Below are 23,518 nucleotides of genomic sequence, written 5' to 3'. Positions count from 1 at the left end.
CTCAAACTTTCAGCAGCCTGACATGCTGCTCTGCTGACAGGACCAAGACAGGCTCTAAAAACAGCTCACACTTAGCTCCTGTCACCAGTCGACAGAAGAAAAAGCATGCACCCTTGCACAAATACAGCCCTTACCCCTGTGGTATTGTAACCCAACAAAAATATTCTTCAATCCCAAGGATCATACTGTAGACTCGACTAATTCTTGGTCTTGATGATTTCTTTTACTATATTTTACCTTCACAGTTCACAATAAACAGAAACATGCATGTCGGGATGTGTTTTTAATGGAGCAAACACCCATTTTTTCAGTGACGGCTGAATATTGTGTCGCCTGACTGCACAGTAATTGATATTCAGGCCTAAAGTGTTTGCTCTGAATAAGCGAAGATAAATGTGCTGCTCTCAGGTTCCATCACTGTTATAAAAATACCTTTTAATGTTGTTTTTTTAATGACTGCAAAACTGCGCAGATTCCGCCAGTGATGCCATGGCGTCTGTGTGGCGTTCTTTATAATTCAGTAAGACATCTCGTTCAAATTCTCACGTTGTTTGTGGTAAAATTTTTATTTTAAAGGGTTAAAAAGGGTAAAGCATTGTTACATTTTTAGAAGTTCTCTGTTTATCAGCTCTGGTGTAACTTTGTCAAAAAACTTATGGTGGAAAGAAAAATTAAACAGAGTTGTAGAAAAAGGATTTGAGAATGAAAAGCCAAAGAAAATGTACAGAGAGAAGAGAAAACTTGCCGGATGTTACGCCAAGTGAAAGGAGCTTTTCAACTAATGCAGTCAAATTAATAGCTAGAGCTGATGTGGCACTGACCTTTACAAACCTGACATTGAAAACATGCTTCTACAGGAAATACAGTTTTGATTTGTATTAAATCATTTCACTAATTTATTCACTGAAACATTGGCTGAGTTTGCAAACTGTGAAGTGTTCTTCAACAGCGTCAGCAACATCGGTCAGTCCTGATTGACGATGTCTTTATTTTTGCCTTTAGTTTGTTAGAATATCGTATACAGGCAGACAGGTCATTCGTTAGTTATTTATGTATATTGGAGAATATGCTTTACAATTATATTTGTAAGCAGTATATAGAACTGTAATAAATGGGTTGTAATACGTCATAAACATTGTTTTACCAAAACTCGAGGCTGGTGTACACACAGATCATTACTTTCAATATAGTAAAACAGTTTTAAATATTTAAAATATATGTTAAATTTTCAAAACTGTGCATATAACCTAATACATCTTCATACAAATACATATAGTTTTTGACAAATACAGTACAAGAACAAACACTTAAAATGCCCTTATAGCTGCTAACTAAATCATTTTTTATAAAGCAATTATTAAATGTTTATATACTTCTCGAATGCTACATCTGGGGACTTAAACAGGTTCCATTGAGAACCATTTCACACTAAGTTATAATGAAAGCTTTCATGAACTTGCATGTAAAATACTAATTTATGACTAATCAAGTAGAACTGTTTAAATATATATGAAAGTCTACTTGAATAAATATTATTCAATTCAATTTACAATTACATTATCGGTGCACGGTTTGATATTATTAGAGAAAATAATGGAACAAGCTACTAAAATAAGTAATTCATTGACAATATTGAGGGTTTAAAGAGGCAGATGCAGATTTTGAGTCATCTTCACGTCCTCAGCATCAGATCCCTGCAGCAAACGGCTTGGCTGGCCAGCGGTCTGTTTAACTGACTGCTGTGGTCTGACAGGCTCTCTGTGGTGGCATCGTTGTTTGCAGTCGAATGCCAGGACTTGCTGGGTAATGGACCAATACAGAAGCTCGGCTGGGAGTTAAGAGGGAAAAATGGGCACTGCCCTCGCACACCACACTATCACTTGAGCCCCTGTCGCACGGCTAATTCATTGGTGCACTGCTCAAAGTCCATTTTGGTTGGTTACTTTTCAAAACATTTTCTACAAGGTCAATTTACACAACTTGATTTTCCACTTGAACTTAATAAGAAGTAGGGTCGCAAGTAAAGTTTCTTAGTTATTAATCTGCTGATTAATATCAGATGAGTTTTCTCTGTTTTAGTAGTATTTTATAATAAAATACATTATTATAAAATACTACTAAAACAGAGAAAACTCTGATATTTTGTATTCATTTCTATTATATATATTTTGTAAAATTTCCCCACTGCGGGACTAATAAAGGATTATCTTATTTTATATGACAGAGAAAAGCAGCTTGAGATGGTGAAGCCAGAGTAAGTTTGCTGTTTTTGCTAGAATGACAACTACATGAACATCCAATGACAGAATGGATGTTCAACACGAAGCCTGTTATGTTTACTAGCTTTTTAACTGTTGCATTAGTAATACCTCACAATGAATAAAGAAGCATGGCTGAAAGCCTATAATGCAAACTGATTTCTACGTCCTAGAAACGTGGACAGCGAGAAAACAGAGTAGCACGGAAGAGGCAGGAGTGTGGAAGAAGGAGGGAATCAAACTTTTATTGTGCTCTAGACTTTAATATCTGACAGTCAGTCGTTTATCATCACAGGCTACTGATGGTGGGAGCAGAACAAGGTGGTGAAAACACAGGCAGAGTATCAATATGAATTTTTTATTTGATGGATTTTATGGGGGGTTGCATTTCAGAAGGCTGGCAGAGTCAAGGTTCATGGAAGAGTGAGGAGAGAGAGAGAATAAGAGGCCCAGCCATAAAGGCCAGGCGACTGATAATGGTGTCACTGGCACATGAGCACACAGACTTCTGTTTGCAACCCACTATAATCTATTCTCTGCCTATGTGCATAAAAAGCTGTAAACCAAAAGCCCAAAACACAGCACTGCAAATTTTTAGCATTCTTCTTGAAGCTGCAAAACGCCCTCATCTTTTTTCAATCTTTAGTTTCTTTAAACCCACACATATATATATATATATTTTTAAATCACACCCTCTCACACAATACAGACTCTTTCTTTCGTGCCTCTTTTTTTTTTTTCTCCCCGCAACAATTTCCCAGAAATACACACAGACACAAACACGCATGCAAACTTCTTAGGCTGGCTTCAGGTGTGGTCATAAATCATCAGACTGAGTGGCTATGATTCCCTCCAGCGCCAGCGGGGCTGGGGGAGGGCAGCGAGCGGGGCTGGTGGGCCAGAGACCGGGCTGCAGCTAAATGGCTGCCCTCGCTTCCCGTGTCCATCAAGGCCCGAAGGACCCAGCGTACCGGCCTCTGAGGTGCAGCCGGCTGACATCAGTGAAACACACAGAAACACAGGTAGCCAGCCAAAAGAGGGAAAATGAACGATTTGCCAGGCCTCATTCCTACAATGCGTTTTCGTGATGCACGTCAGATATTTCTCGTTCTAATTTTCAGGGACATAAATCAGTCATTTTTTATATTGACGATGAAAAACGTCACATCAATGATGTTTGTTGCCGCTGCAAATCCCAGCCCTCTTAAAAAAAAAATAAAAAAGCACACTTTTGTACTCTGTTGCTTTCTGACACGTTTTGCTTTGATCAAACTTTTACTGCTCTCCTTCACTTTATTCCAATCTATTTAAAGTGTTCAAGACAATATCGTTTAAACCACAGATGTAATTTCATTGGAGCAGCAAATGATAAGGTGGAGGATGATGTAGCTTCCACCTCCAAGGAAACCAGATGTAAACATCTGCTTGCGATGGCTTTATATGGTCTGTTTTCAGCTCTGCGGTTGCACATGGGGTACAGTTTGACACATTGTAAAGAGAATGTCAGAAAGATTAGATAAGTGTGTTGCCGTCTGGCATTAGATTATCAGAGGAAAATGTTAGAGCGCTAGCTGCGTAAATCATAATTAACAACATCGCTCGTATTATGTGAACTGCTCTGTTGCTGTAACACCGACCAACAGCATAATGTAAAGTGTTTAAACCAAAGCTGGGTTTTTACGTAATGTTATTTTTGTGCAATTCAATTTTCGTTCTTGGTTCGGATATTGGCATCATTTTTGAACATTTTACAACCTTCCTAGTAGCACACAGGCTTTGAGAATATAGATATTATTGATAACGTGAATTTAATCATCAAGAACCTTTTGTGTCTCCACGTGAAGTTTCATCTTCTAGCTAGCTACCTTGCAACATCCATGAAAAATGAAACTACACGTGTCTACGAGTGTGAGATGGATGCTTGGGGTGTGCAATAGCATATCGTTCACTATAATAGCATTATCATTTTTAGTGTGATTATTAAAATGAATATTCTAATAATGCTATATATTCCGAATTGTTGACTGAATAGTGTAATATTGTTACGCTGCGTAATGGTAGAACATCATTTTCGAGCCTACCCATGAATTGACACAACTGTGTATCTTGTTGAAGTTCAGTTGAACTACAGGAATAATAACAGTCAAATCCACATATTTGATGGGCATCTTTGTCACATATCATCTGCTAGAGAGTTATGGTTAGGTTAGGTTAGGTAGTTACTTTATTAATCCCCGAGGGGAAATTTTTTCGCAACAGCAGCATACAGAAGCAATAAGATAATAATAGAATAATAGAAAAGCAATAAAATAGCAGTACAAAATATAAAATAAAATATAAAATGCACAGCCCTCATCACTGCTTTTTTAAGTCAAAACAAGACAAAGCAATTCCCCAAACTGAAATCTGCTTTGATGAATATGTCAATGTGAACGAAAAACGTGAAACAAGATTACAATTTGCATTTCATTCTTCATAAAACGAATAAGCTGTGTATAGTTGCAATAAAAGGCACTGGCATCAGTAACTTTTATTAGATCATATCTGTTGAGTTTCAAGCTGCCAATAAGCAACAGGCATATTGCTCTGCTTTCACTAACAGACACAACCCGAAAACAAAGACAGTCATCAGGGTAATTGTATTTTTTGGTGAAAAAACCTGACCTGACATCTTTCTGAGGAGTAACATGATGACAGGTAAAAATAAAAATAAAAAAAACGAGCAAATGGTGGAAGTTCTTAATTGGCCATTTAAAGTTGTGCATTCAACAGAACGATGTCATAAACATAACATGCGTCTTTAATTAAACTGAACTATTTGCTCTCTTACTATACCAACTAACTAGTAGACTAGTTACTAGTTTCCATGGCCAACACAACTTGTTTATCAGTGTAATCGTTGGAACGGAGGAAAAACTGGAGATTTGCGGTGATGGCAAAAGTGGAGAAAGCAGAGTAAAGAGAAGAGAAACAGATCGAACAAGACTGAGAGTCCAAAATGAGCGATCGAAGATGAGGGGGAAGAGGAGATGAAGGGAAAAAAAAAAAAGAAAAAAAAAAGGGGGCAAGGAAAGGGAAAGAAAGTGGACAGAGACAAATGGCCATGGGAAATGGCTGGTGCAGGAAGCCCGCCTGTGAGACAGCCCTCTCAGCAGCCTTAACACAGACTGATAGGCCCACCAGGCAGCGCCACCACTCCGAGCCATTCCATTTCTGTCTGATTCTTCCTTTATTTTAAGAATCACATTTCAAGCCACATCAGGCCTATCCAACTCACCAGAACGTGCTATTAGAACAGGAACATTAGCAGTGACACAGGCCTATTTTAGGTTAAAGGCAAAGTGCTTCTTTTTTTGTTACTATTTGAAACTGATCTTCAGGGGAAAATCAAGCAACAGTTGTGTTTTCATATCAGTTTCTTGTTTGGTGTAATACAAAACCATGAAGGTGTCTAGCTTTTGCAGGTAAATAAACAGGCAGAAATCAGGTTTTCTTCCGGAGTTGTGTCATTCTGGGGCTTCAACGTAAGCAGCAAATAGTCCTCCTCTATTTGGACTTGCACTTTCACTCTGCTGAAATATACTCCAAAACATCCAAAGCATAAGCTATTACATTTAGACTCCTTTCTTTACTTCTGTAAACCGTGCATTTGATAATCTTGTCTGTGTTAAGATGGTCCAGATATTGTTTGATGGTAACTACTTTTACTTGCATTTTCCACTGAGCAGTGCCGGTTTGCGCCGCAATTTTATTCCGTCCTCTCCACGGTTTGACATCCCATCGAGAGTGTTTCAGAAACAGCATTTTCTCTACCTGCTTCCTGATTTGGACATGTTTCCTTGATTTTTGTGTTTCTGGCTCGGGTAAATGTTGTTAAATGTTTTCTTTTTTTTTGTCCATTTTGTGTTTATTGTTGTCTTTTCCTACTTTGTGCTGCACCCTACAGACAAAGTTAATATAGTCCATCCGTTAATATATATAAAAACATGAATGCTCTTTTTTTTTTTTTTTTTTTTTATTGCGTAGCTATTTTACATAGCATGTCTGTAGCGCAAAGAGAACGCATTTCTTGTCCTAATTGAAAGACCGCAGGTGCAGACAGCGAACTGTTTTATGATAAGAAGTTTGCACATTGGTGTCTTATTTAGAAAATCGACAGAATTCTGTTTGTTTTTCTCCAACTGACTTCCTGCCTGGCGGATCTGCTCTGTTCAGCTTGCCGCGGTGTTTGAGTGGTTTCCGTCAGAAATAGACTCCCTGCCTATCTTTAGCATGTCTTGGATGCTGCTAACGCGCACTGCGGCAAACCGATGGGGTGTGAAGCATTGAGTTTAATGACGCCGATTTACTCCGGTCGCCTTGTCGGAGACGGAACGCTTCGCAGATGGAAAATAGCTGAAATTTTCCTTTAAAACACAAACAATGAATAGAAAAATTTGTAAAAGTAGACGCAAGGGGAAGGAGGAATCGAAAATAAGGACAGGGAAGGATACATGGTGGAAGCCAGGTATCATTGTTAACTGTCCATGTATACAGTTAGATAAGTGAGTGCTACTGTCGCCATCCCACAATCCCATTACTTTCCCCAATAAAGCTTTGGCAGCCCAGTGATTACCTCAAGAAAGTGCGAGAGAGGAAGAATCTTAATAGAAAGAGCATTGGGTCTTTTTTTTTTTTTTCTTCTTTTTGTGAAGCCCTCTCCCGCTTCTTGAGGTGATGTCTCCAGACACTGACCAGGTAATGCAGCGTAATGGAGTACACGTGCGGGTGCCGGTGGCCTAATGGAGAAGGGGTCGTGGCAGAAAGGGGGAGGGCCTGTCGCGCTGCCTGATTGAAACTGATGGGCCAAGGTAAGGGGGCCGAAGAGTACGGCCACCCAACATGGCCCTCCCTGCCTCATCAGACACACTTACACATGAACACGCGTACATACACACCTCAACCTCAGAGTCCATTATTCAATTTGGCCCTTCTAATGACCAGTGAATTAGGCTGCCAGAAGCGATTTGCCTTCTGAGCCCTACTGTTGGATGTACATGCTTTCCTCCACTCTGCATATTAAGAGGTGGCCTCTTCACTCACTGACATCCTGTGAGGCTCGCCAGTCAGGGAATTTACACGCTTGGTCGAGGAAAGTGTCCGAGACAATGAACACTTAATAAAAATGGCCTTCATCTTTCTTTCTCAGTTTTTACACGAGAATCAAAGATCCACTTCGTGGTTGTGTTAAGCTGACAGAACACAACTACACCTGTAGAAATATGAGGTCGTATGAACATCATTAGTCTCGCGACGAGTTACACTTTACAAAATGGCGAAAACTTGTGGCCCTTACTCTTTCAGACCTTTAGTGAAACAAGACTGGATACCTGTGTGGTATATATGCATTATTAATATTCTTTATTGTCCGATTAAACAATTCCCCAAATAACAACAGGTCCCACAAAGTCTTGTTAATGGAATAATAACCATTAAAAGTCACAAACCCCGAGTGTTTCCTTCAGTCTGTGGTACACTGTCATTTGCAATCACAGTCCACCAGACACAAAAAACACAGATACATTTGTAATAGATTTAAAAAACAAAAAATACAATGTTGCTGAAATGAATCCGTTGTTTTCCTCACATATACAGGAACAGTGGTAAACTTGGGCAGTAAAAATTCTGTATTTTTTTTCTATTTTGTTTCTATGTTTTCTTTTTTCTTCAGTTCCTAGATTAGTGTGTCTTGATATGCCACAATTCAGCTTTACCTCCTCATACTATTTGCAATTTCTGTTGATGCCTTTGAAAAAACAAATTAAGACACACTTATTAAAATTCGACTTGGCCTCACCTCATATTGTCTCGGGCTTGTATTTTAAGGGTGTGTTGTGTTTGTTAAAATTTGTGGATTATTTTTAATATCCGTGGCATCGCTTTTGTTGTTATTGTTGTGAAGCACTTTTTGACTTTGTGTGTGAAAGATTCTATATTAAATCAACTTTGTTACAACCTTACATACCAGTGTATCATTTAATGCAAATCTCATCATGAAATGTACCAATTGGCACGCGAGTACAGAATTAAAATAACCTGTAAACCTTGACTGGGTTGGGAACCCAAAGTCTCCCAAAGACACAACAACCATGAGTCCTGTCACATGGACTTGTTGCATCACAGGGATTGTATAGATGGAGTGGTCAGTGCAGTTACACATCATGCTCACTCCACAGAAAATCTTTCAGTTTGTCTGTCATGTACACTCAGTCAAAAACTGTCCTGTCGCTCTTTACAGATTCCTCAGGTCCAGGTATCGGGTTTGATGATAATAAAACTCCACTACTTTTGCTTTCTTCCATCTTTTCAAGGTTGTTGGGTGGCTGCCTCTCCTCTTTTCACTAGAAGCTGTAAAATCTATTTGACAGCTCTGATTTATGACACAGCATAGGTAGCGAGCGCCTGTGTGTGTGTGTGTGTGTGTGTGTGTGTGTGTGCGTGCGTGTGCGAATGCAGAGGACCACCGTTGCTGCTGTGCTCAATGTTCGAAAGCCCAACCGAGCACACAGGTAGAGGGACGCCCGTAAACACGCGTGTGCACACAAATATCCAGGTGCATTTGACCAGCAGCAATACTGAAGATGCAGAACGGTAAGACTTAAACAATCGTGTAGAACATTACATTTGACATGCTGTCCAATTTAGGTGACCGACTTCAATTACAAAATGCCCTAAAACTTCTTCCTACAGTGTGGGCATTTTTCCAAAGGGATAAAGATCTCCATTACACTTGTCTTGTTGTGAAGAAAACAAGATAACAACCAACATCTAATTCCACAATGGAGTTCAAGAACATCCAATAACAAGTCTCGGGAGCCCTCGGGTCAACGCTGTCCCTTTTTCCAAAAATGACATTCAAACAAACATCAAATGATACGCAGTTCGCTCGAATTAATTCGAACCTGATGTCACAGCAATATCTTTGTTAGTTACTTTTGCATCTACGGTTTTGGAACGCACACTGCACACTGCTTCTCAGATGTTTTCATATCGTGATTGTCTGCTCTGCACGGCTTTGCTCACTAGTGTCCTCCATTCGTACCTTCGTCTGACCAACAACTAATGATCATATCTGGTCAAATAGGGGCTTCCGTGGGTCGAGTTGATGGTGTTTTTTTTTAGAGCGCCCTCTGTTGGATGACAAGGCAAACTACCTCATATGGGCTGCTGTGCATATTGACTGGAATTTTGAATTTGAACGGGTCATCACAGTTGGAACATTTAATACGTCTGAACGAATGTTTGAATTTTGAATAAAGAGGGACAGCCAGACTGGTGCATGCATGGTGCCTTTTTTTTCTCCTTGCATTGCTTAACTTTCGAAATTCATCAGTTCTTTCTCTCTGCTTCCTTCTGTCCATCTCACCCTGTCACACAACCCTCTCCTCTGTCCTTCCTCTCTCCTCGCCTGGATGCCCGTTTGTCACATTCAAGGCCGGGATTGCGAGGAGAGAAGCGTGCATATGCTTGTTTGCGTGTACGCATGAAGGCGCGGGGGGGTGGGGGGGTGGGGTGGTTACTATGAATGCTGTGCAAAGGACATGGATGCATCAATGTAGATTTGTGCGTGCCTGAGACACTGTCATCTCCGAGTTGAATTTCACACTTTACGCCCTTGCTATTGTCGGGCAGACAGGTAGCGTTGATGGAGAGTCGGGAGAGGGCGGGACGGGAAACCTCTGCTGGATGAAATCGGTCATGACAGCTGACAGAGGGAGGCACGAGGTGTTCATACACCATAAGAGGACGAGTGTCGGAGGTGGGAGGAAAGAGGAGACCAAGGGTCTACGCCGCGCTACACAAAGCAATATGAATCATGATTTCTGTGGTGAGAATCTCACACTGAAAATTAAGCTTTCCTCCGCATTGCCTCGCATTTGTAGGGAAAATCACATTTTCATAACCACTACGTCTTGTTCCATTACCTCAACAGAAATTCCTTCACACCTATGCCATGCAAGCAGCAGAATAACCAGCTGCAAAAGCAAAACATTTCAATATCCCTATCTATGCGGATCTACAAAGACACCGAATCTACACTAATGAAGTTTATCTCCGCTGTGATGAAGAGGAGCCGACACAAATCCCCTGCATACATCTCTCGGGCTGTGAAAGTGTCTCTGCGCCAGCTGAACACACCTCGGCGGTTTGTGCAGTCTCACTACAACCTTTTTTTTTGTTTTTTTTGTTCTCCCTTGTCAGTCTGTTCCAGTCATTAGAGCATGCTAATCAAAGCTAATTACATTGAGACAGGCAGACACAACTCATTTCTTATCATGACAGAGTGCTGCTATGTTTGTGTTGCCAAATGAGGCAAGGCTCATAATCGACAGCTTTTATTGTTGTTGTTGAAATTGTTGTTAGGTAAATTAATGCAAACGTGTTTTCTATTTGATTTCCGGGTCGTTTTTTTTTTTTTTTTTTTTAATCCTACACGGAAGCTTTGATTATTCTAAAGGGAAACAGACAAATCATAAAGAAACAATTGGGTTGTAGATTTTTTTTTTACAAAAGGCAAAAACATTTTGAGACCATTTTAGACAAGTGTGAATACAGTAAATGAAGGAAATGAAAAATAGGATAAGATGAGAACGGTTAGACTGAAGGAAGGTTATCTAAGAGGAGAGAATCTGAAAACAGATTTTTGTTGCGGACAAAGTCTCCTCCACAGCGATTGATTGTAAGCGTCAGGCAGTGCAGACCCCCGTCTCCCCCCCCCGTCTGCCCCTCCTATTCAAGTTGCAAAAAGCTCATTTTGGAGATTTTGCTGGCATGGCAGAAAAAGGCCTCTGTTCCCCATTTTCCATATTTCATACACGGCCCATTGGAAAGCATCGTCTGCGAGTGTCATGGCTTGGCACATTTATGAGAGATGCATTGAAGAACTTATTACTTGGAAGATATGCTTAAGTTCAGCATTTTTAAAAAGTCACCGTGAACTGTGTGGTAATTCACTTACAAAGCACAAATATATTATGATTATTTACACAATAACTGCTTCTGCCATCAATAAATACCAGTCCCGCAGTATGTTCAACTTAATGTTTAGATCAGAGTTGCAGTTTTACATTTGATCTACTTCAAATTATGTAAATAGAGAAAAAAGATTGAAGGGCCAGGTCCCAAAATATCTGGACAATACATAAAAACAATATTAAGAGAAGGAAAATGGTATTCAGCAACATTATTACAACTCCGACACCAACCTTACACAGGCGAGAGATAGAAAGAGTAACCTTATTGGGGTTTTTTTCACTCCATATTTCGACTTTTACATTTTAGGAAAAGCACGAGTGCTTTTATTGACATTAACTATGTCTCTTCAATTCAAATGTTCCGATCAGCCATGATAGTGAAACAATCAGAAAATGTGTACCATATCGGGGTCCTGAAACTAAAGTAGCTAAATGGCATAATGCAAACACTGAGCATAGTTTTGGAAATCAATTATTTTGTTTCAGGGTGATGATTCAAAACCAGGGTTGGGGGACATGATACCTGCGGTGCAACATAAATTACATCGAATCATGTACCGCACTGTCGATAAATGACAACACAAATCCATCAGATACTCTTCATATTGAGTACTATTACCTCTGAAATACATTTTGCAATGAATACTTAAACTGAATGCAGGACTTCTATTTTTACCAGGCAGTGGGTCTGAATATTTTTTTCACCTCTGTATCAAACCATGTTGAGCACCGGCATGGACAAAAATCTATAATCTTGTCAACTGACCCCGGACTTTATTGACAATAAAAAAAGATCAAGAGAGCTGCAGAATTTTTAAATGCGCTACAACAAAGACCACTGCTGGAATAAAACATGAATGGAAATTGATAAAACATGCAGGCTGGGGGTGCTCAGTTTGTAACTCAGCTACAGATGGACCATTGAAGTAGGTAATTAGTATAATAGCAAATATATAACCCTGCATGATTGATATCTACCTCATTCTCCAATTAGTGAAACTGTAAGGAGGTAAAAGTGTAATTTTGTCCCACCTTAACAGATGCAATTATACTGAGTCAATTGTCCTTGCATAATGTCCACCATCGTTTTACACACCTGTAATTTAACCAGAGGCATATGACTTAAATACTCCGTAGTAGGGCGTTTTTACAGATTACATTTGGGCATATAGGAAAAGAACAGTTGTAAATAATAAAATGAATACCGGCTAAATTCTATTTAGCCGTTTCAGCTTCAGGGTCCTGGCATCGCACATGTTGGCCCACTGTAACACCGTCATGGTTTACAGAGACACTTGAACAGAACAGAACAGAACCATCATGTCTTTAGTAACAGCTGTGCTTTTTTTGACCACAACATGTCTAAATGTCTGCATTTACAGTTACATTACACAAATATATTGAAAAATTAACTGCGTGATATCAGATATTAGTACGTGATGATCGTGTTTGGACCTTATGTGCAACTCCCAGTGAGATTCAAACAGTACACAGAGCTTCAGGGGGAGAAAAAAAAAAAAATCCTCTCTGGGTTGAAATTCATAGCTCGTCTGTAGACACAAAATACACAAAACTCTTTAAAGACACTTCCTCCAAATAAGCTGATGCAAATTATTAGTCAAATGAAATAAGTAGTTCTAAAGGAATAAATAAGAGTTGAGATAAATATACATTTCGCGGTGTGGACTAGTGGATACAGAGACGGCTCCTCAAACAGCTGACCCTAGTAGACCCCGGTATCGACGCCTTGAAGTGTCCTTGTGCAAGATACTGATGTGCACTTAATGGACTGTCCAGTCCGGCGGTGCAGAACCGACACTGCCCTCACTGTCACGAAAAACCAAGCCAGGACCTTTTCTCGAGTCAGTGTCAAGTTATTCTTCTGAGGATTGTCCCAAGTACATGACCTCATCATCTCAGCTAGCATTAGCGGCTAACCCACTGGACACTCTCGTGTACTAAGCAACTTATCAGGAGGCTTCCAGCGCAGGGCATTAAAAGCCTACTGAGAGAGCAAGCGGCGCAACATTGGCCCAAAAGTCCCGCTTAGTCATCGCTTTTCTCAGCATGGTGAAAAAGTGCCACTTTCATTCCCATGGTGATAAGGGAGAGCGAAAAGGCGGGAAACAGACCTGCGTAATACTGATGGACGTCGTCACTCTCCGAGCGAGCGGGGCTCGGGTGTGCAAATCGGAGGCTAAAAAAATGCAGCATCAGCAGTGGCGGATTTATTTGGATGAATGGACTCGACTCAGCTGGGGGAGCGGGTGGGGCGGTGCGGGGAGCCCGCTACGGAGGGTGGCGGGTGTCAAAGCAAGTGGCTGAGACATGGCTAATACTGCCAGTGAGCTGTGGCCACCTAAGTAATTACTACCTTTGCTGTTAGGCTAATCCCCAGAGCAGGGCAGCAAACTCAGGAGAGAAAAGCTTAGAGCCTCTGTGGGGCTCCCGTCACTCGACTTCAATTACACAGAGACATGGACCCGTCTCACTCAGAGACAGGGAGAGTCAAAGGGAGAGAGAGAGAGAGAAAGAGGGCAAAGAAGAAACCATCTCTCTGTACTTTAAAAAAAAAAAAAAAAAAAAATATATATATATATATATATATATATATATATATATTCCAATAATTCCACATAAATAAACAAAACAAAGAAAAACTCTTTTCTGTAAATTTACAACACAAACCAGGAAGCAGAAACATAAATCAAAACAGACAGATTATATTCAGCGCTTTGGATTGTGACTCTTTTTTTTTGTTGTTGTTTTTTTGGAAGCTTTCCTTTTTGCACGTTTTCTTAACATGCATTAAATGTAGAGTAAAAATGTCCCCTTGAAACAGCAAAAGGATACTAACACCATTATGCAGCCCAGGATTTATGACCCGCTCCTCTTACTTTTCTCATAAAAGCTAAAATGCTGAAAATATAAACTGAACAGCAAACAGATAAACAAAAAGTACATTTTGTAATGGTGTTTACGGTTCACAATGAATATGTTTGTAAACATCGGACCAAAGCAGGTCTCTTTCTTTATGGTGGTATAATACCAAATGTCAATCTACATATATGTGAAAACACAGGCAGCGTATTCGGTCAATAACTGAACGTTTGATCTGTAAACTAACAAAAGACTTAGTATCTTTGCCAACATGTGCTTAATATACATTTCTTTACGAAAAATAGAATGTAAAAAAAATTAAGATAAAACATGAACATGAATAATTATACCACAAAAACAACACTCCATATAAACCATATAATTACAGATACTTCTCTAATAAGTACACATTATTTCCAAGAAAATGTCAATGGCCAAATTTTTTCTGGAAAGTGCATTTCTTTTTTTCTTTTTTTTTTTTACAAATTTACAATACTTTAAATTTCAACTCCAGAATATCCCTCGGGTAGAATTGCCAAAGAACAGAAACTGAAGCATTTGAGGTGTATGAAGTTCATTTTGAATACAGGATGTCTAACCACACGCGCACACGCACGCACGCACACACACACACACACACACACACACACACACACACACACACACACACACACACACGCACGCGCGCACACACACACACACACACAAATATACTGTGAAGAATTACCAGCTTCTGAACCCTAATTGTTTGCACGGAGAAACAAGAAGAGATTTCACAGCAGTCTGCTGATGCAATAAACGAGTTAAAAATTGACAGAGCTGTGAAAGAAATGGTTTATCACAGCCAGTGCACAATTCTCCTGACTTTCCTCGTCTACAACAAGCAAGCTCAGCATCAAATCTCAGTCTGGGAACTTCCACTCTGAGGGGTTACCTTTGCGTTCGGAGCGTTTCTTGCGCCTCCTCTTGAACCTGCGTCGGATCAGGCAGTAATAGGAGCCCAGACTCTGCGCTCCGTTGGTGAGAAGGGCCATGGCTTGGTCTGCACTTGCTATGAAATCAACTGAACTGCTCTCTAACTCGAAACCATCCTGCACCAAATACAAACTTCAGCTGCCGGAATCCCACAGTGAAGACAGCATCTACCTGTCCTTCACCTCAGCTCTCTCTCACACCTGCTCAGTTTGTGTGGTCAAGCTAATGACATGCTGAATGCTCACACCTGCAGCGTTTTCTTTGTTTCTACTTTAGTCCTTCCCTCATATCTGAACTCTCTTCCCATCCCTTCCTTCCTTCCTCCCGCCCTCCCTCCCTCTCTTTCCTCCTCCTCTCTCCGTTGAATCCATGTCTGCCCTATCAGTAGTCAGAGAGGGGAGGCGATGGAGTAGAGTGTAAAAAAAGAAGGAGGGGACTAGCTGAGGAAAGAGACCCTCCAACAAGCTAAAACAACCTAATCCGGCTAAAAAACTTCTTCCTTCCCTCTGTCTGTTTGACAGACTTAAAGCTCTCTCTTTAATTATGCTCTTTTTAAAGTGAAAACATGGACGAATACAACTCCATAATCTCTCTCACACACACACACACGCACACGCGCACACACGCACGCACACGCGCACACACACACACACACACACAACATATTCAAACCTGCTAATATTAAAAAAAGAAAGTCACCCTTGCAATGTTGAAATCATTTTTCATTCATCATTTGTATTTGTGGTGCTCCTATTCCCTCTATTCTTAGGAAGCTCATCAAGTGTAAGAACAAGGCAACAGAGAAAGAAATACTCTGCCTCCCTCCAGTGGTTATTTTCTGCAGTTGCATTTGTGATGGTACCAATCCCGATATGTCAAACTACCAATTTCAAACCACAGAGGGCCCCGCTTGTGTTTACATTGACAGTTTGCAGAGGACTGTATGATTGTAGTTGAAGGTTATGCGGTTATGTTGACAAACGGTAAACAAAAAGTTCCCATAAAGCCACAGAAAGTGTGTAGTGTACAGAGAAAGTCAGGAGAAAAAAAAGGATCGGAAAAGGAGCGAGAAGAAGAAAAAAAACAACCACTCACCTTTGGCTCTGTTGTGACGAGTCTGTGATCGGAAAAACCTGGTGGAGAGAGAGAAAATGTTCCAAGTAAGCAACCGGCGGAGACTTTAGCTGACTGAGAAGTCGCTGTCAACGTTTTGAAAAACACACAGCATAGAAGTGTTTTAGGGACGTGGTGCAACCAAACTAGTGGCAGATATCGAGGACAGGGAGAGGCACAAGTGCTCGGCTCATGCTCTTATTTTGCCATGTTTCCACATCAGCTCATCTTTCCAAACCATTCACTGAATCAGTTGTTCCAAAAAAAAACGAAAAAAAAAAACCTGGTGGGACTGGACGGACGCAGCAAATGCTTGAATTAATAAAATGTGGGTTTAAAGCTTGTTCAGGCAGATTGTTGATGTCTTTCAGAGTGAATTCCAAAGGTTAAATAAACACATTACAAAAACAAGACCTAAAAGTAATACTTTAGGTAGGTCAGAGGTCACGCCATGGTTGGCCGGCACCTTCTCAGAAGTGAATCGACAAGTACCACGTGGATTACGAGAACTGCGGTTGGTCCGACATAGTGACCCGCAACTCGCTCAGCCATGTGAACTGCACACCTTCTACTCACTAATCTCACAGTGAGTGACACAGTAAAGAGATAAGGCAGAGTTCACCACCTTTAAATTCCCGACCTAAGGTGAAATGATTAACGCACATTATGGCCGGATCACGTCAGCGTCTCCGGTTTCCAGGGTGCATTCATAGAGAGAAATCCAAAGTTGAACTATAAATGAAAACTGGAAGGCTCCTCATTAACTGCTTGCATCAAGAACATATTCGGGAGCATTACTTTTCTTACGTAAATGATCTTGTTTACTTAATCTGGCAAAACTACGGACAATCTCGGACAATACCCCTGTAGCAAGGTTGGTGCTACCGGGGTCTCCCCTGGACACAGATGACGCGCTCAGTCGTACGTTCGGGCGTAAAATGCCTTTATTTGCCCTGACCACACACCGACGTCTCCGTGCAACCGCTCCTCCCCAGCCTCCTTCTCCCTGCTCCCTTTATAGGGGAGAGCTCAACAGTCCCCATTTGGCTCAGCTGTGCTCATTACACCTTCCCGGCACTGTTCCCTGAACCACTCCTCCCACTCTCTACCCCCTGCAGCTGAGCTAACCACACCCCGCCACCACAACCTCCTATTCCCATCACAAAATGCTGGACCAATTAAAGACCACCTTCAGCAACACACTCATCAAACCTTACTGTTTAAAGGAGTTTACAACTCTACAACTCATCTGCTTGCCATCACGGAAGCACGCTAAACTTGTTTTGCACGAACCTCTGTCATGGAGAGACTGGTGGAAATTCTGTTCATATTTTCCACCGTCCAGCTCCTGCACAATTCAGAATTCAGGTCGTTGCAGCTTGGCATACTTCATGTTTTTTATTTTTTTTTAACCTGTACATACACATCAAAAATATATACAAACACCTGTGTATAAACCCCTGTGTATTTTTTTTTTTACTTCATATTTTATTGTAAATGTATTTTATGAACCTGGCAGCTACGACACTTTAATTTCCCTCAGGGGATTAATAAAGTAATCTATCTATCTATCTATTGTGGTGTTTACATTCACAGCACAGAGAAGTACGTAACTAAGTAAAGGTTAGGGTCAGTAAATATTCATCCCCCCCCCATTTTTTTTTTTTTTTCTGTTTTTTGACTCAAGAGAGACTTACATGAAGGTTAAATTAATGCCACAGTAATAAAGGAAGATAGTTTGATGTTCACCTTCCCACCGTGAAATGCACTGCAAATTCTAAACTGTTCCATGTGTGCCAGTCTGTCAGCTCACATGTAGGTACGACTGTGTAACAAACATGAACAAAGATCTCATAAAAGCTGCACAAGGTGAACTCTCTAAAATGCAAGTCGGAGAAAAATGATGGGAAGTTCACAGAACAGAAAATAACAGTGAATCTACAGGCGGCTGTGAAAACAGAATAGCCTTGAAGCTCTGCAGCCTTTTTGTTAGATAAAGAGGCTGAGGATAGAGATGACAGTAAAGGAATAAGAAATGAAAAAAGAGGGGAGATGAAATGGACACATAAAAGCTTGAGAAGGGTAAAAGAAATTAAGAGGCGAGGATACAGAGGGAAAAAAAACAACCTTTGAGAGTGAGAACTTTAAGATAAAGACATGAAGCAGAGCAGGCCAGAGACGTGGAAATGTAGAGCGGGAGAGGTGGGATGAGGTACGTGAATTGAGGTAAACGGAAAACGCTCCCACATAAAGCAGAAGAGCCCAAAGTAGGATCTCTAACACGTGGGGCCGTTTAAGGTTGGCGAGGCTGCCCTCCCCACTGCTCGATATAAAAAATAAAAATAAAAAAAAAATCTTAAAATGCGAGTTAGAGGTTTGTGGGTAGGCGTTCGCTGATTAGGCGCATGAAGTTAAACCGAGCAGAAAGAAGCAAAACGAAAGCGAGACAACAACTCAGAAACAGTCCAAAAGAGGGAAACATTGGCGGGAGAAAGGCAGATGTTCATAACAAGGAAAAGAGTACCTTGGGATGAGGATTGCGGGGCAGAGAAGTCAGCGTGACAAAGGAGATGGTGCGCCATAAAAATACTCCAGACCCAAGTTCATTCATGCTTCTGTGTGCAAGCCAACGACAACTGCAGCTGGCCAAGTTTCGTCGCAACGGCCTTGGCAGGGTGACTTGTTTTTCTGTTTTGCTTTGTGTTCTGACAGGGAGACTGGTCAGTCCACTTCCTTAAGTAGCTTTAATTTATATACTCCGCGCAAAAAAGCTGCAGACAGGCGGGAATAGACTCGCCGCATGAGCCCCTCCGCAGAGGCACATGTTGTTCCACAGGCAGTAATTTTACCCACTTCTCTCTCTCTCTCTCTCTCTCTCTCTCTTGGCATTTTCAACACACCGTGAATGGACAGAGAGGAAAGAGGCTTTGGTTATGCAGCCAACACTCTGCGGTTATCCAGAGTGAATTTAAAAGGCACTCCAGAGTCAAATAACAGCTAAACTCCTGGTGGCCTTTGCAGCGGTTTGACGGAGAAACACAGCCATTGACAAAAACAACCTCTTAAACAGTTTTTACAGGGATGAAATCCAGGCTACTGTGGTGAGGGGCCCATCTGCCGGTTCATAGATGTGCTCAGTGAGAAAAAAAAAAAAAGAAGCACAAAGCTCTAAAAATAGACTAAGTGGGAATTATTATTATTATTATTTTTTTTTCTAAAGCCATTCGTCTGAATTTAAAAGCCAGTTTTAAGAGCTCAGTATTAGTGTAGCTGATGGACTACGATTAAATCATGATTTACTAGCGGTGGCTTTGGAGATTTCACTTCCACTAACTTGTGTTAAGTTATCATTATTAATTTAATCATTATTAAGTTACTTATTACACTGAGAAATACACACGAATACACAGAAATAAACAGTGTAGTGTAGCACAACTAAAAACCAACAAGCGGACGCACTTCAAAAAGGGGTCGAACTGTATGTTGACTTTCTTACTTGTACACTATGTTAATAGCAAACGCTCATTAGCATTCATCAGCATGCCTTATTAAAATATTGGAGGGCTTTAAACTAAATGCTATCAGGCTAAAAAAAAAAAGGGAAAAAAAAAAAAAGCTTTTAAAGCAAACAAAAACAAGCAAAACAAACCCACAAACATCTGGATAAAAATAGGAAACACAAACCTCAGTGTGTTCCATCAGAAGCTGAGGAATGTTTGAGGAAAAAGTCTATTTTTGTCCCTTTAAAAGAAAAAACAACAACAACAAAAAAAAAAACGTCTTGCCAGTGCGTTTCAGCTTCACGCTGACGCAGGTAGCTCAAGTCGTTGCGGAGAACCAACTCAAAATGTGGACAGAAAGTGTCTTCTGCTGCGCTTTAAATATAAAGGCAGATGAAAAATGTCCAGCCAGGAGTGGAGTGGTTTCATTGCCTTGTGAGGAAGTAACGTTCCTGAAGCAACACTCATTGAACCTCATCGATTGTACAGTTGGACAGAGTTTGGCAAAAGAGAAAGAAAGAGAGAGAGAGAGAGAGATTGTGTGTGAGAGATTAGCTCAGACAGACAGGGAGACCTCCTCTTAGCTCTTTGAAGGTGTGAGTGGGTGGGGGGGCAGGAGGTGAATGGAGAGGGACCCAGGAGCCTCAACAAACCTGACATTCTTTTGATGCCAGATGGGGCAATAATGAAGTCTGAGAGGTTGATTGTGAAAAAGAGGTATTATGAAAGAGAAACACAAAGTCAATCAACTGCACATGATGGGAGGAGTGCGTGACTGTAAACCTCAACTCCCGGTCTTCAGCCAAAAATTAGGCCAATGGCTCGGTAACCACTGGCCACACACACACAAATACAAATACATAAATACAGATAAATAGACACACACACACACACACAAATACAGATAAATATACACACACGCACATAAATACAGATAAATATACACACACACAAATACTAGATAAATATACACACACAAATACAGATAAATATACACATACATACACACACACACACACAAATACAGATAAATATACACACACGCACATAAATACAGATAAATATACACACACACACACAAATACTAGATAAATATACACACACACACACACACACACACATAAATACAAATACACACACATAAATACAGATAAATACACACACACACACACACACACACGCGCGCGTGCGGCAGTTAAGGGTCCTGACAAGCCATTAAGTGTTACCCCTCCCTATGACCTACCTTTTTTTCACTCATACATAAACACTCATACACACACACACACACACACACACGCACGCACGCACGCACGCACGCACGCGCACACACACACACACACACACACACACGTTTAATTAATTCATGCATTTAATTAAATGTGTGTGATTGTATTCTGATTGATAGTGTGTGTAAGTGCGCGCGCGCGCGCGCGTGTGTGTGTGTGTGTGTGTGTGTCTCTAAGAGAAAAAAAGAAAATGAGGGAGATAGATGCTGCACCACCATGTACAGGTTTTCTCTAAGAACCTTGTCTGGCAATGTTTTGCTTTACTACTACTTGTCCAGCAGAGGGTAGCACCGCCACAATATAATTCATATTATGCTGCATGTACACAGGAAACAGTGGATGTTTTTGGATTCTCATTTGCTTGCATATTGTCGTCCAATTTTCAGTCCACTGCTGCAAATCATCCCATGTGTCCTTCTGCCGTATCCTTGAACTTAGAGGGAAATCAAATCCTTAAATGGATGAGACGTGCTTTCCCTTTTCTTGTTTGACCGGGCCAACACGGGGTCGCACTGCACCGGGTGTGTTGGCGTGGGGAAGTGTACAAATCACGACACGTTTGAGTTAACTAGGCACCAGCCAGAGCAGAAGGCGCTGACTAAAAGAACGCGTCAGATCAGGCACACGCCACACACCAAACTGTACACGCACAAGATGACTGCCAGCGCAGTGAGTGTTCTGGCAGTTTTTCTCTTTTGAAATGAGAAGCCAACAAGCTGCCCACATGCTTCATGCAACGGACTTGTTTGGGGACATGTTTGAATATTTGTCAGCATTTCTCAAAAGCTGAGAATCTACTTGTGGTCGTGGGTGGCACAGCGTGTGACCAGTGTGCATGCAGAGACTCATGCAGTTTTGAAGGCAGAGTGCAACCGAGGTTACTTTCTGTAGCTACAATTTAGAAATGCCCCTCGAACGCCTCACATGCAGACTATTGGTCGACATGATAATTTACAAATGTCCCCTAAACGCCTCATGTTGACTTTTGGTAGGCACGACAATTTACAGATGTCCCCTGAACGTCTCACATGCTGACTTTTGGTAGACATGATAATTTACAAATGTCCCCTGAACGCCTCACATGCTGACTTTTGGTAGACATGACAATTTACAAATGTCCCCTGAACGCCTCACATGCAGACTATTGGTAGACATGACAATTTACAGATCTCCCCTAAACATCTCACCGCAGGCTCCTGATGCTAGTTAGCCAGCTGCACACAAAAAAGCTTCTAGTCCCCACTTAGTTACTGCAGTGCATGTAACACAGCCAGGAGATTTACAATATTTTAAGTCAAAACAGTCTTTATATCTACCTGGGTGGAAGTGGAGCCAATGCATGTGAAACACTGTTTGTTTGTTAAAAGTTTAATTATTATGTTAATTTGGCTTTTTTTTTTTTTTTTTTTAACGTTATCAGTAAGTGTTTTAGCATAAAGTAATGTCTACATCGGGTGCTCGATGGAATAAAGCTTTTCGCATGGTTCTGTGACTTCCCCACAGTACTTTTCTGTATTCAGATCCACATTCGGCACACCATTTCAAGAGAAGGATTCTGTGATGCTGAATTGAAAGAAGCCCGAGTAGACTACATATTTCAGTGCTACAACCACTGAGGTGATGGGTAGAATGCACACTGCAAGGGGGTATGACGTTGCAGTACATTTATGGTGTCATTTGCCAGAGCAGGGCTTCAAGGATCTCGTGTTGCCAGAAGGACCAAGGAGTGTCATGATCTCTACAGGCTTCACGGCTTTGAGGAATCAAAAATTTATACATTTCAAGGGTTCGAATTAGCGAGAGCGGTGTTGAGTCCACGAGAGAGACGCTACCAGCTTGATCGAGCACTCCAGCAAACAAAACTGGTGGAGTCAGAAGCCAGTGAGGGATCAAGTCGGTGATACCGAAACAAAAATATCTACCGCTTGGTAAGAGCAATGCAAAAAGACGTTGAATCTGCAGGGGACGGTGTGAACTTTCATGTTTGCTGTGCCCTCCTATTGAGGCTCCACCGAAGCAGGCCACAAAGCAGCTGGTGGCTCCATGTGTATCAAAGAAGACACGCGGCCTCTACACTTTCACCGACAACGAAGAAAAAAAATGCAATTTATAAGAGAATTGCAAATTTCGGGTACAAAATAGCGAAAAATACCAAAGGATAGACAAATAAAAGCCAATAAACGACACAAATCTGTTGCTGTTAGCACAGACCACACTGTACACAGGTCCTTTACTAGATAGCACCCAACTATCATGAATTTAGTGTGGCACACAATATTTACTGTCAGTTGGAGAAGCAAGAGAGAAGCCAAACAAGGTGGTCGCCTTCTCTAAAATTAGACTCTAATATGAGGGAATACACACAAGACAACACACACGCAGACACAACGTACCACAGAACCATCCACGAATTATCTATAAACAAACCAGACTGCCAAAACAATCTTGTGACTTCCAATCTGATTATTCACTTTATTTCAGCACCATAATTG

General features: G+C 41.0%; 1 protein-coding gene across 4 annotated transcripts in view; it reads right to left on the bottom strand.

Moving 5' to 3' along the window:
- Positions 1-23,518, bottom strand: part of adarb1b (adenosine deaminase RNA specific B1b) — a 115,152-nt gene that overhangs the window by 27,808 nt on the left and 63,826 nt on the right. For 3 of the 4 annotated variants that reach the window (XM_069154780.1, XM_069154781.1, XM_069154779.1), the window contains one exon: positions 16,223-16,260. Coding sequence is in view for 1 of the 4 variants with exons in the window: in XM_069154778.1 (XP_069010879.1) it covers positions 15,087-15,186 (100 nt within the window). In the remaining 3 variants the exon portion in view is untranslated. Of the gene's footprint in view, positions 1-15,086; positions 15,331-16,222; positions 16,261-23,518 lie in introns of those variants that run through there. The other variant, XM_069154778.1, reaches the window with a different exon arrangement.

The sequence above is a fragment of the Embiotoca jacksoni genome, unplaced genomic scaffold, assembly GCF_022577435.1.
Source record: "Embiotoca jacksoni isolate LCO1_2020_lvr unplaced genomic scaffold, fEmbJac1.0.p SCAF_2, whole genome shotgun sequence".
In the NCBI taxonomy this organism is placed as follows: Eukaryota; Metazoa; Chordata; class Actinopteri; family Embiotocidae; genus Embiotoca; species Embiotoca jacksoni.
This window is presented reverse-complemented; position numbering and strand designations above follow the sequence as displayed.